General features: G+C 38.3%; 2 protein-coding genes and 1 long non-coding RNA gene across 8 annotated transcripts in view; 2 read left to right on the top strand and 1 right to left on the bottom strand.

The window, feature by feature from the left end:
• Positions 1-299: 299 nt before the first annotated feature.
• ENY2 (ENY2 transcription and export complex 2 subunit) lies at positions 300-10,607 on the bottom strand. 5 transcript variants are annotated; one of them, XR_013351609.1, is made up of 6 exons: positions 10,224-10,607; positions 8,150-8,226; positions 4,526-4,596; positions 3,353-3,427; positions 3,124-3,262; positions 300-559 (listed from the first exon to the last, which is right to left on the bottom strand). XR_013351609.1 is itself a non-coding variant. In XM_077846991.1 (5 exons), exons 1-5 carry the CDS (start codon positions 10,314-10,316, stop codon positions 483-485), a joined length of 393 nt encoding a protein of 130 aa, XP_077703117.1. In that variant the 5' UTR covers positions 10,317-10,592; the 3' UTR covers positions 300-482. The 5 variants fall into 5 exon arrangements, 4 of the variants coding, with proteins under 4 accessions (XP_077703117.1, XP_077703120.1, XP_077703119.1 ...); XM_077846991.1 differs by lacking the exon at positions 3,124-3,262 and having other exon boundaries at positions 10,224-10,592; XM_077846994.1 differs by lacking the exons at positions 3,124-3,262; positions 10,224-10,607 and adding an exon at positions 10,077-10,200.
• Positions 8,062-9,923, top strand: LOC144283187 (uncharacterized). The gene is made up of 2 exons (XR_013351610.1): positions 8,062-8,291; positions 8,862-9,923. It is a non-coding gene; the product is annotated as an uncharacterized LOC144283187 (long non-coding RNA).
• Positions 9,993-11,982, top strand: part of NUDCD1 (NudC domain containing 1) — an 82,214-nt gene continuing 80,224 nt past the window's right edge. Inside the window, exon 1 of one of the 2 annotated variants that reach the window (XM_077846988.1) lies at positions 9,993-10,242. In XM_077846988.1, the coding sequence (XP_077703114.1) occupies positions 10,125-10,242 (118 nt within the window). In that variant the 5' untranslated portion in view covers positions 9,993-10,124. The remainder of the gene's footprint in view (positions 10,243-11,982) is intronic. The other variant, XM_077846990.1, reaches the window with a different exon arrangement.

The following is an 11,982-nucleotide window of genomic DNA, read 5'->3' as shown; positions in this document are numbered from 1 at the left end:
GAAGGCACATAAAGATGAGTAAGACCCAGTCCCAACCCTCAGCATTTATAACAAAGCAGAAATAAGACATCTGTAGTACAAGATGGGACATGTATTATAAAATATCATAGAGATTCAAAAGAGGAATACACCACATCCAGACAGTAAGAAGAGCCTGCTTACTTCTCCTCAGTTGTTAGCACAGATATATGTACATACTTAACACTTAAACTGCATTAATTGCTGAATTTTCCTCTCAACAAATCTGGTATATTATTAATAAAGTCCCTTTTATTCCAAAATCCAAGGAAACTTCAAGCTCATTCATGAGATATTTATTAAAATAACACATTTAGGGAAAAAATCAATACAATGTATACATCATTACTGAAAACTGTATACCATCATACAAAAAAGGATTTTATTTGGGAAATTGATTCCTAATTTATGGCAAGTTTTACTTTCAGAAATAAAACCACAAAACAACACAATCTAATTCAATCTTAAAGGCTGGCATGCTGAGCAAGGAATGTTCTTATTCTTTGTAGGAGCTCCTTCTTTACACTGTCAGGTACCAGGGCTGAAATATAAAAATAAAGATATAAGAGTAAGAAGATTCTAATTAATATATGTCAAATTGGTATTTGATATTTCATTCAGAATTAACAATAAAATAATTTCATGAATAACCCATATGCTTCAAAAAAGAAAGAGAGGTAAAGACATCTGAAAAAATAAAGTATATCTGCAATTCATTATTTGAGTAAATTATCCATCCAATACCTAAATATACTGCACATTGATGAGAAAAAAACATGGGAAAATTCTTTAAACCAGGAGTGGAAAAGGCCTTTTTGAAATACAGAGAGTTATAACAGATGAATAAATCTGATATAAAAGCAACAATGACAATTTAATAAGTTGGTCAAAATCACAATAAACAAAGGCAAAAGACAGAAAGTGGGAAAACACTCTTACAGAAATGTGCTGATCTCTTACTACACAATTTCTCCAAATTGGTAAGAAAAACATCAGACTAATAATGACCAAAAAAAGATGAAGAAAAGGTAAAACACAGTTCTTGAACATAAAAGGGGTTTAACTTCATAGCTGAAATGTGAATCAAAACCACATTCAGACAGCATGTTTTACCAATCATGTTGACCAAAATACCAAAGGTCAGTAATATCCCTTGTTGGCAAGACTGAGGGAAAACTGGCTCTCTTATATTAGCTGGTAGAAAACATAAAATCGGTACCACATTTTGAGGAAGGTAATTTGGCAATACATATTGAAATACGTGCACATACTCTCTGACTCAGCAAAAATGCAAAAATTGCAACAGGAGTTACATTTGTGGTATTTTTACTTTTTCAATTTTGAACCATTTGACTATTAAATATTCAGAGTATCACTAAAAAATTAAAAAATTGTAAAAAGCCCTGCTCTTTGGAATTTTAATTAGAGCCTTGCTGTTAGTAATTTTATATTACAATTCAATATCAATAAACAAACTACACTATTGTTTTTCCTTTCCTGGCTACTAATAAATAAGGACAATAGGAAATTCACTAAAACTTCTAATGCTACTTGTTTGTATCCAAAGGAAATGAAAACTTCAGATACAGTTCAGTAATTGTACACTGAATTCCACAAATAAGTACACAAATTAAGTAAGACACGTACTTCTATTTACAGATTGCTTAGTTTAAGCTTGCTAGAAATAAAAGCTACATATTTAATTCAAGACCACTGGAAATGTGATCAGTATGTATATTAAACACATTTAATAAAAATTACGGTGATGGAGTATAGATCAGTTGCCTTGGAGTTAGGGATAAGGTGTGACTATAAAAGGATAGCTTGAGGGAGTTTTTTGGAGGGGAAGAGGGCAATTACATGAATCTGTACATGTGTATAAAATTCATAGAAGTGCACACTAAAAAAAGATCAATTCTACTATATTTTAGTTAAAAAAAATAAAAAATAAAAAAAATAAATACTTCTCCTGGCTATAAAAGGAGACTAAGAACATAAAACATTTATTTTTATTTCTCTGTTCTCTATTTGCCCATTTTCTAGCAGTGACACTATAAGGGATCGAAATGTCCAAGATATGAGTGTTAAAGGAGAAGCAAAGGAAATTTCTACCCTGTATAACCAGCTCCAAAATGTTAATAGTTGAAGCGTAAATTACAGAAGGAAAGAAAAAGAAATCAAATAAAATTATTTTAAAATGTAAATTCAGGGACGCCTGGGAGGTTCAGTGGTTTGAGCATCTGCCTTTGGCTCAGGGTGTGATCCCGGGGTCCTGAGATTGAGTCCCATATTGGGTTCCTTGCAGGGAACCTGCTTTTCCCTCTGCCTATATCTATGCCTCTACCCCTCTCTCTGTATCTCTCATGAATAAATAAAATCTTAAAAAAAAAATGTAAATTCATGCAGGGAGCTATAAATACTGTGTTTTATTTTTCTATCCCTGAGACATGCTTGATGAAAAAGTCATGTTTTTTTAGGTGTAAGCAGGCCTACAGATGGCTGGAAAGGACCACGGGATTCTATAGCTCTTTCTTAGCAAGTAGTTCAGAGAATTAGTATTTTCTTGTAATAATTTTCAAACTTTTTTACACTTGGATTCTTTTTACTACTTCTACGTGAAAAAGAAGCAATGGATCATCTAATTTATCTGCTTCCACTTAAAATTACCAAAAGAAACCCTTCAAAAAATAAATGAAAATAATGTAGCCACAACTAGCTAACAATGTAATGTAATTCCTAACTTAATATTTATTACATATAATCAATGTTAATATAGTATTTCCTCTTTTTCTTTTGTCTTCTGTAAGGAAATAAAGATGATGGTAGTGTGAATTTTAAATATAGGTTACCCCAAATATGAAGTTTTAGAACTACCAAATTCTTAATTTAGACACTTAAGAAGACAGGGCTTTCCTTATTTTCAAAAAGAAAAGCAACAGCAGAGCATTGATTCTGGGGCTGGAGTAAAACTTTGAATTATTAAATATTTAAGTGAAATCAGGCCATACTTAATAAAATTTATAAATTCTAACTTCAGGTAATACTTGCCTCTACAAAATCCCAAAGTTTAAAAATTATCTATCTTAACAACCATTATCAACTTACTTTTGTATACTGTTTTAGAGTGCAAAAACATTTTATACCTCTCATCTCATTTATTACTCAAGACTATGCTAGAGAGGCAGGTAGGCAATTATAATCTTTCCCAATGAGTACCCAATAATTTTGGAAAGGTTGTTTTTCCCTGTAAAAAAAAAGAAAAGTTGAACCAGCAAGAGAGAGAAAAAAAATGTCTTCAGCACACATTTCATTCCATATAATTTATATTCCTTACCTCTGCCTTTTGGTGTGATTTCAGCCACCAAGTCATCAACAGTAACGTGTTCTAGTCCTTTTTCTTTAATTACCTCTTATGCAAAAGCAAAAAACAAATCATATCATTTAAAATCATTATCTGTAAGAAAGATTTTCATAGAGGAAGGGTTAAGATCATGTTTTTAGAGTGCAGACTGGTCTTAAAAAAAAAAAAGAGGATACTTCTTTTTTTCTTTTCTAATGAAGATTTAGTTCAACCTTAAACACATTAAGTATTCACCAGATCAAAATCTTAAAAGCCTGTTCATTTCTCAGCTAAATAACCTATAACTTAACAATTTTAACAATTAGAATGAATGTGACTATAAGGTCAAATCTAACATGTGTAATAAGCTGGAAATCTTTAACTATACATATCTTATTTCACCATAACCATACCACCTGTTGAATAAGTATGGAAAGAGGAAAAAGCTATTATTTGAGTCTAACTTGTAATTTCATAGCCCAGAATTAAAGTACAGAATAACTCCTTTGTTCCTTTCTCTTCTCTAGGCTGGGCCAAAGGAAAGAGAAGAGGGTAAGGAGTTAACATTTACTGAAACCTTATTATGTGCTGGGTGATTAACAGCACATTTAAAATATCCAGAATTCCATTATACCAAAGCCAAGCCAGAAAAGGAGGCTCATCTTCGTGACATGTATGATCTATCTAGCAGCAGCATCAATACCTAGCAATTTAACAAGCTTCCATTCTACATTTTAAAAAAATAAGTAGAATTACCTAAGAGCTTTTCTAAGTAATTTTTTTTAACACTGTAAAGCCAGGAGATATAATTCCTATAGAATCTGCCAATCATAAAGTATTCAATTTGTTATAAAGTTAAAACAGAGGAATAACTAATGTTTACTTTGAATAGGCACACTGAAAAAGGTTGGAACACATACTTTGATGCCAGAAAAAAATCTTACCTCACTTGTTTTAAGAAAAATACAATGAAAATTTCTACAGATCTGGGAATTATGTCTTATCAAAAGGAGATGGGGCAATCACTACCAGGAGATTATATTTTGTATTTGTTTAAAATTAGTTAGGCAGTCAATAGATCTTAAAATACTGCCTATTATTTTTCTAATGAACCCCAAGCCAACAAGAACAATAGAATTAGCTAATCTTGTAAATGAAACTGATTACCTTTACAGTGTGCCTTCAACTGGTCCTTCCAGCCACATTCAATTAATTTAGCTCTCAGCAACTCTTTGAGGCTGTTGAAAAAGAAATGTTTTCATATTAAACTACAACAAGGTACAGTATTTTAGACAGGAATGTTTGAAGCAAAAGTTCAAATGTTCAATTAAAAGTTGGCTGCCTTCTAATCACAAAAATTTTAACTGTGATCTAATCTTAGTTCTATTACTAAATAATTCTTTGGTCTTATGCAAGTCATTTGAACTCTGGACTTCATTTTCATCATCAGTAAAATTAAGTAAGTAGATAATGTACAATAATTCTCAAGAAACTCTCCACTCTCTGGCTTTCTCATACACTTTCTACTTCCACCAACAGTAATATTATGGGTCTTGTGACAACTTCTAAATAGTATTAGTTGAGTTTGAATTGCAGCAGCACACCTCGAAGGTTTCAAACTCCAAAATCTATTCTTTGACTACAGATTCTTATCCTTTCATTCTCTTACTTCCCCATCATATCCCTTTCTAACCTCAAAAACTTCCCCCTTTTTCCCAATAACCTTCTAAATTATATACTAAATATGGTATTTAATTGACTCTCAGACTGGTTTTTCCCCACATTTCAAAAATTCAGTAATTGGTATGCCTATCACAATTTAATTGGCGGTATCTTTTTTCCTCCAGCTGGTAAAAATAAATAAATTAATTAATTAATTAAATGGTGTGTATCGCAACTTATGGCAGAAAAAGGGTGTAACAAAGTATTTTCTTATCCTTTTTCCATACTCAACTCTTAGAAATCCTTAATCTTCAACCTAAATCACTTCTCAGCATGAACCTGTCATGTCCCAAACTAAACCACTTCTCTTTCAATAATATTCCCCCCAAATTCATTATGTGACACTTCTATCTGGATATTTAATTAGGTCTTTCCATCTTAATAGGGCCAACCCAAATCCTGCCTCTCTCCACCTCAACCTATTCTTCCTTTCAGAATGCCATTGTCCATCCTGGTTCCTCAAGCTAGAAAATTTAGCATCCTTCACTCAGCAACTCTGTTAACACTATACATATAATCCATAGAAGCAATTCCTATTGGTTCTAGTTCTAAGTATACACTACAATCCAAATGTTTTTCATCATCTTTGTTATTGCTCCCTTAGTCCAAGCCATCTTCTTCTCTTGACTGGACTGTTACCAAAGCCTCTAACTTGTCCCCCTGCTCCCTTCTTTATATACTTTGCTCTCTTTCCTCCTCCCAAAACGGTTTGGTGGCTTCCCAACTTACTTAAAAATTCCAACTCTATGCTACAGCCTAAATAACCCTCCATGATATTCCTCCTCCTCAGCTATGCTTCTGACTTTATCTCTTCTTCCCCTTACCTAATTTATAGAGGGCTCATGAGCCTGCTTGTGGTCCTCAAAATGCCAGGCAAGCTCCTATCTTGGGTTCTTGGCTCTTGGGAGACCCCTCATTCCTTCATATCTTTGACCTCTTATCAGTGAAACCTTCTTTTTCTCTGCCTCAGATACACATCTCATTATTCTCAGTTTTATTTTTCCTCTAGAACTTATCACTGCCTACATAATACAGACTTACTGTCCATCTTCTCCCATTAGAATGTAAGCTCCATGAAAGAACAGACTTTATTTTGTTCACTACTCCATCTCTAGCACTTTAACAGGACATAGCATATGGCAGAAACTCAGTAATTTTAAATTGTATGAATGAAGAAACAACCAATAATAAATAATCCCCTTTATTCATTACTGCCAATACTATATTCTCTCAGTTCCCCAAGGCATTGTTCTGGATGTCTTCTTCCTCATTTCTCACATGGAGGGCTGCTTTTACTTTAACAAATTATAAGTTCTCCCTTCCATTTTTGCTGTTTTACATTTTTAATCTGATACAATCTAACACATTCTTCTGTAATCGACCTCTAGCCCTTCAAGTCTATCTTCCACATTGCCAGCCTAATATTCCTAAAGAGCAAATGTGATGTAGTCATCCCCTTTCTCAGAATCTTTTAATGACTCCCACCACCCAAGGATAAAGTCAACAACAGATGTTTCTGCAAATCCATCACCCACTTTCCTGACCTTTCTTTGACACCACTTGTAGTGTAAGAAATCTGCATAGGGTTCCAACAATTGAAATGAGACCTAGGCCAGGTTGACCATAACTGGCCAATGTACCTAAGTAAGATGGTAATCACGCCAGGTACTTTGCTGGAACTACTAGGAGAAAGGTAGTCTGAGCCAGAGGGATATGAATTCTGAACTGCTAATCTTTGCCACCTGGTGGGTAGAGTCTGCTTGAGAATAAAGCCAACACAGAGGAAAACAGAGCTGAGAAAGAAAAAGAAAGACATATACTTGGTAACAATTTTGAGTGCCTGGACCCAGTGGAGACAGATGCAACTTTAAGCCCTAAACTTTGTAGTTAGATGAGCTTATATATTTCCATTGGTTAAGCCAGTTTCTGAGTTCTATCATTTAAAATGAAAGAATTTGGACTTTTACAAAATCCATTCCTCCTGTCCACTGTTCCAGCAACATCACTCTCACACTTTACCTGCTAGCTTTAATTCTGTAGTTCCTCAGAACAGTATGATGTTGTAACACACCTCTGTACCTGCACATTCTGTTCCATCTGCCTAGAATGTCTTCTGTCCTTTTTTTTTTTTTAATTTTTATTTATTTATGATAGTCACAGAGAGAGAGAGAGAGAGAGAGGCAGACACAGGCAGAGGGAGAAGCAGGCTCCATGTCCTTTATTGGCTGAAAGAACTGCTAATCTTTCTCCCCGAGCTGAAGTACCTCTTTTACTATTTTGTAATTGATTACTTTAACCCCACCCACCATAGAATTCAAAAATCCCTCCAGTTCCTTCTTTATATTTTTCTTATGCAATTCTTCATCCTGTTTCTGGAAGCCTTTCTTGATTCCTGACTCTCTGTTTAATACTTCCAAACCTGTTCATTCTTCAAATATTTACTTGGCTAATTATGTGCTAGGGATGATGCTTAGGGATACACTGGTATTTCTACTGTCAAGGACTTAGATTATATTGAAGGACACAAACAAGCAAAGCAAGTGGATATAATACAATGTGATTAAATGCTTAGATAGAACAAGGTATCTGGGACTAAATAGATTCCTAGAAGAGGTGATGTTTAAACTAAAACCTGAAAAATGAAGTAGACGAAAAGATCAGGGAAGACGAATGTTTCAGGGAGTAGGAACACCACACGCTGCTCTGAGGTTAAGAGTGTAGTAACTGAACTGGTTCTACCATATTTTCTCCCTGTTAAAACTGGGTACCTTTATGTTTTTAATTGCAGTTATTTGGGTATTTTTTCTTTTCTATTAGATTATACATTCTTTGAGAAAGAGTCATTTCTTGTTCACCTTTCTAGATGACTCACTTTCCTTTAAGTAACGAAATACTGAGCAGACCGGTTTTTTTAGAAGTTAGGAATTGAAACTTCTGATAATCTCTATTTGCTGTAATTCCTTCCACTGACATCAGTTTTGTTCCTTGATATTTAGACTCTTATTACATATAACATAACTATAATTTAAAGATGTTAAATGTCATTTATTAACACAATCTCTTGCTTACCGTTCTCTTTCTCCAGTTTCTATCAACTTTTGGTTAATCGCTGCTCTCATCTGCGCATCTTTGTTCATCTTGCTAACCTGAACATCAACATGTATTTTCAGATACAGAACACATAAAAAGCATTTTCTTCTAAACCCTCTAGGTAAGCATCCTAATATACTTAACATCCTATCAACTGAGGGGGTGATAAATTTCAACAGTGTGTTAACAATGTCATTACTCTTAATATTGGTCACTGCATCCCAAGAAGTCATACTGATTAATTCACTTTACAATTTTCCTCCGCCATATACCCTTTATTAATGAGTCTTTGGATAATGATATTTATCGTATCATTTATGCAATACTTATGTGCCCGGTATTGGGCTAACACAGGGGTTGGGTTTTTTTCCCCCATTTAATTCCCAAAACTTATTCTTTCATGTAAGAGTTATTAACACAATTCGTATTTTACAATTGAGAAAACTGAGGCACCAAGATAGCAAGTGGTGAGGACAGGATTTGAACTCATGTACTTTGAGCCCAGCAGTCTCAACACACTTTTAACAGCACATCATAACTGCTTATCATTTCTGCACCTTAACTGCATTCAAAATTTCGGGGAAGCCATATAACCTAGAGAGTAATACAAGATTAAGCACTGTTGGTGAAAAATGAAATTTCCAGATTAGGTTCAAAGTGCTTTACTTTTTTTTTTTTTTTTTTCCTGTAGGGTGTGCCCAGAATTCTACAACTGCCAAACTAACTCTGAGTATGTGCTTGTGTATGCTCTTCATCGAAGCTTGCTGGTGGAATAAAGGAAAAAAACAAATCTCAAACTAACTCCTAATTTAGAAAACTCTCAATTTTCAGTGAAAAAAGACAACCAAAATCAAAGTGACGTAGAAAGGAGAGGAAGGTTATTAGAATGTAACAGCTACAATAAGCTCGTATTACTGCAGATAATTTGTCACTAACTTGGGACCACTTTTGCTGTGTCCCGTCTCGCCTATATGAAAACTCAAGACTGGCAACTGAGTTTTGAGTTGGGAAAAAAAATTTTTTTTGAGTGCAACAGGAAAAAGGAAGGGCTGAGAAAGGGCTGAGAAATGTTCGCTTGTAGCTGGAGGCTAACATTTTCAAAACAATTCTAAGGTCTAATCGGTACCATTCCTGGAATATTGAACCTGATCTCGCCTTGGCCCCTAAAATACGGATAGTGACCTTGGGCAAGTCAATTCTTAAAGGCCTCAGTTTTCTCACTGGTAAAACGAGGGCGCTAGGGGATCCCTCCCAGTTCAGACATTCTTTGGGAAAATAGAATAGGGCGGAGACAGCGGGAGAGGCGGGAGGGGAGGAGCCAGAAAACAAAGCATGGACTGGCTTCAGGCCAACTCCGGTTGCACGCCCTGTCGGAGAGCCCTACAGGCCCGCGAGCGCGGGTCGGGGAAGCTAACGAAAGACAGCACATCGAAAGGAGCCTGGGCTGGGCCCGGGTCCCGGCCCTGAGGACCACGGGCATAGCTCACCACCATCACCGCGGGCGAGGGCCGTCCCTTCCCAGCGACGAAATGACCCTTGCGCTGACGACCGTTACCTACCACACTCTTCGGCTGCCCGGACCTAGACCCTCAGTAGCTCGGGCACCTAAGCACACAGAAAGCTAAAACACGCATTTCCGGGGCGGGGTCTCGCTCCCCTGCCTATAAATGTGAGAATTTAACCAGCGCGGGCCGCCTCCTGGTAGCTCAGCCCTCTGGGTAAGAGAGTCCGGCCCATGCTGTCGCTGGGGCGTTAGGTCTCCAAAAAACTACATAGCCCGACATGCAACAGAGTCCACTTTCCCTTGGACACTACATTTCCCAGAAGGCATCCCGCACCGCGCAGTGCTTTCTGGGATGGGAACCACGCCGCCTGCGAGCCTCGGCGCTACGAGCGAAGCGCGGACCTTTCAACAAGAGCTTTATTAATTCTCTCGCTGCGACCCAGGAAGGCTATGGAGGTGGCTGCTAATTGCTCTCTGCGCGTGAAGAGACCTCTGCTGGATCCCCGTTTCGAGGGTTACAAGCTCTCCCTCGAGCCTTTGCCCTGTTACCAGCTGGAGCTTGACGCAGGTGGGAAGCGGCGGCGCCCCCTGGCACTCTAGTTCTTCCCCTGTCGGCTGCCAGCGGCCGGACCCTTCCCTCATTTTCTTCCTTCCCGAGTTGGGCGAGCAAGGCGTCCGGGGCCTTCCGTCCGGCCGGTCGGGCTGGGGTGGACCCGGATGGGCCGCTTCTGGAGACCGACGCCCATCCCGGCACCCAGTGGGAGTCTCTGGCGCGCCTCTTAGGTAGCTAGACCCTGGGCGGGCCCGGGCTCCAAGGTCCGTCCTGCGGCTCGCGGCGCTGCCTGGGCTCCGGCCGCCTGTCGGTCCCCGGCCCGGGCTGCTGCGGAGAAAGCTCAGGCAGGACTTGCTTTCGCTCTCGAGCCTCCTCTGTAACCGTGTGCGTTAAGAGGCCACGCCTCCTCGGAGGGCCCCCAGCTCCGGTTTCCTCTAGCGGAGCCCCACGTCACAGAAGAGAAACTCCCGATGCAGTTCAGAGCATTTTCAGTCACACGGGTGCTGTCAGACTAAAGGCATTATCGTAGACAACATCTCTAGAAGATTTTGAGGACAAGTTGATTTAGTACCTACACTTCTGCTATTTTGTGTATCCGAGGCTAGCCGAAACAAATGCACCCTTGTTTTTACGAGGTACAATAAGCATTTTAGTTGAGGAGCCCACAGATTTGCGTTTTTAATACACACCTCTACTGGTGTTGACGCATGTTGTGAGTGGATCACACATTGAGAGATGCTGATCTAAAGAATTTTATCAAATAAGTGTTTATAAAGTTTGTAAACATCTATTGAGAGCCTGTTTCATGTTTACAAGCTGATATCAAGATGAATAAGATACAGTCTGCAGGGATCCCCGGGTGGCTCAGCGGTTTAGCACCTGCTGCCTTCGGCTCAGGGCGTGATGCTGGAGACCCGGGATCGAGTCCCACATCCGGCTCCCTGCATGGAGACTGCTTCTCCCTCTGCCTTTGTCTCAGCCTCTCTCTCTCTCTCTCTGGCCCTCATGAATAATTAAATAAAATCTTTAAAAAAAATAAAAGGTACAGTCTGTAACATAAAAGTGCAGCTGGCTACTTGGAAAGAAAAATATAAACATAATTACAAAACTGTGATAAAGCAGTGATTGGGTTATGTACAGACGGTAATGGTAGTGGTAATGGTAGTGCTTACGTATCTTTGCAGACCTGCCTGGGGATCTGGGAAAGCTTCCTGGAGCTGATATCTTAAGTTGGGTTCTGAAGGATAGGTAGGAGTTGACCGGACTAAGCTAAAAGGAGCTTGGTTTTTCATCCCTTCCTTTCTTTCTTCCACCTCATGTCAGCAAATGGTACCACTGTGTTTCGTTTATGCATTAAAAAAAGCAACCCAAAACTCAGTGGCTCAAAACGGTAAGCAATTACTGTTGCTCACAAGTCTGCAGGTCGGGTAGGTGTTTCTTCTAGTGTTGGCTTGGACTCATTCTTGTGTCTTTGTTCAGTTATGCATCTGCTTGATGGCTCTCCTCATCTTGGCTATACTTCCTCACAAATTTGGAGGTTCTCTGGCTACAGACTAGTATAAAATTATTTCAGATGCTTTTGCTTAGCTCTACTCCGTGTGATCTCTCATTAGCCCAGGCTTAATCCAAGAGAAAAGGAGCAGCACACAGGCATTTTTTCAAGCTACTGCCTGGAATAAGTTTGCTGTTGTCCCATTTTTCCAAACAAGTCATATAAGCAAGCTTTAAGGTCAGTATATAGCAAGCTCATAGCAA

The sequence above is a fragment of the Canis aureus genome, chromosome 14 (genome assembly GCF_053574225.1).
Source record: "Canis aureus isolate CA01 chromosome 14, VMU_Caureus_v.1.0, whole genome shotgun sequence".
Taxonomy (NCBI): Eukaryota; Metazoa; Chordata; class Mammalia; order Carnivora; family Canidae; genus Canis; species Canis aureus.
Note: the sequence above shows the minus strand (reverse complement) of the source record. Positions and strands in the feature narration are given on the sequence as shown.

Excerpts from the sequence above, each read along its gene's own strand:
- ENY2 (XM_077846991.1), bottom strand. The coding sequence starts at position 10,316 with ATGAGGGAAGGGTCCGGCCGCTGGCAGCCGACAGGGGAAGAACTAGAG. Across the intron at positions 4,597-8,149 it reads GAAACTGGAGAAAGAGAACG|CCTCAAAGAGTTGCTGAGAG; the intron begins GTAAGCAAGAGA and ends CTTTTTCAACAG. Across the intron at positions 3,428-4,525 it reads GTTGAAGGCACACTGTAAAG|AGGTAATTAAAGAAAAAGGA; the intron begins GTAATCAGTTTC and ends CTTTTGCATAAG.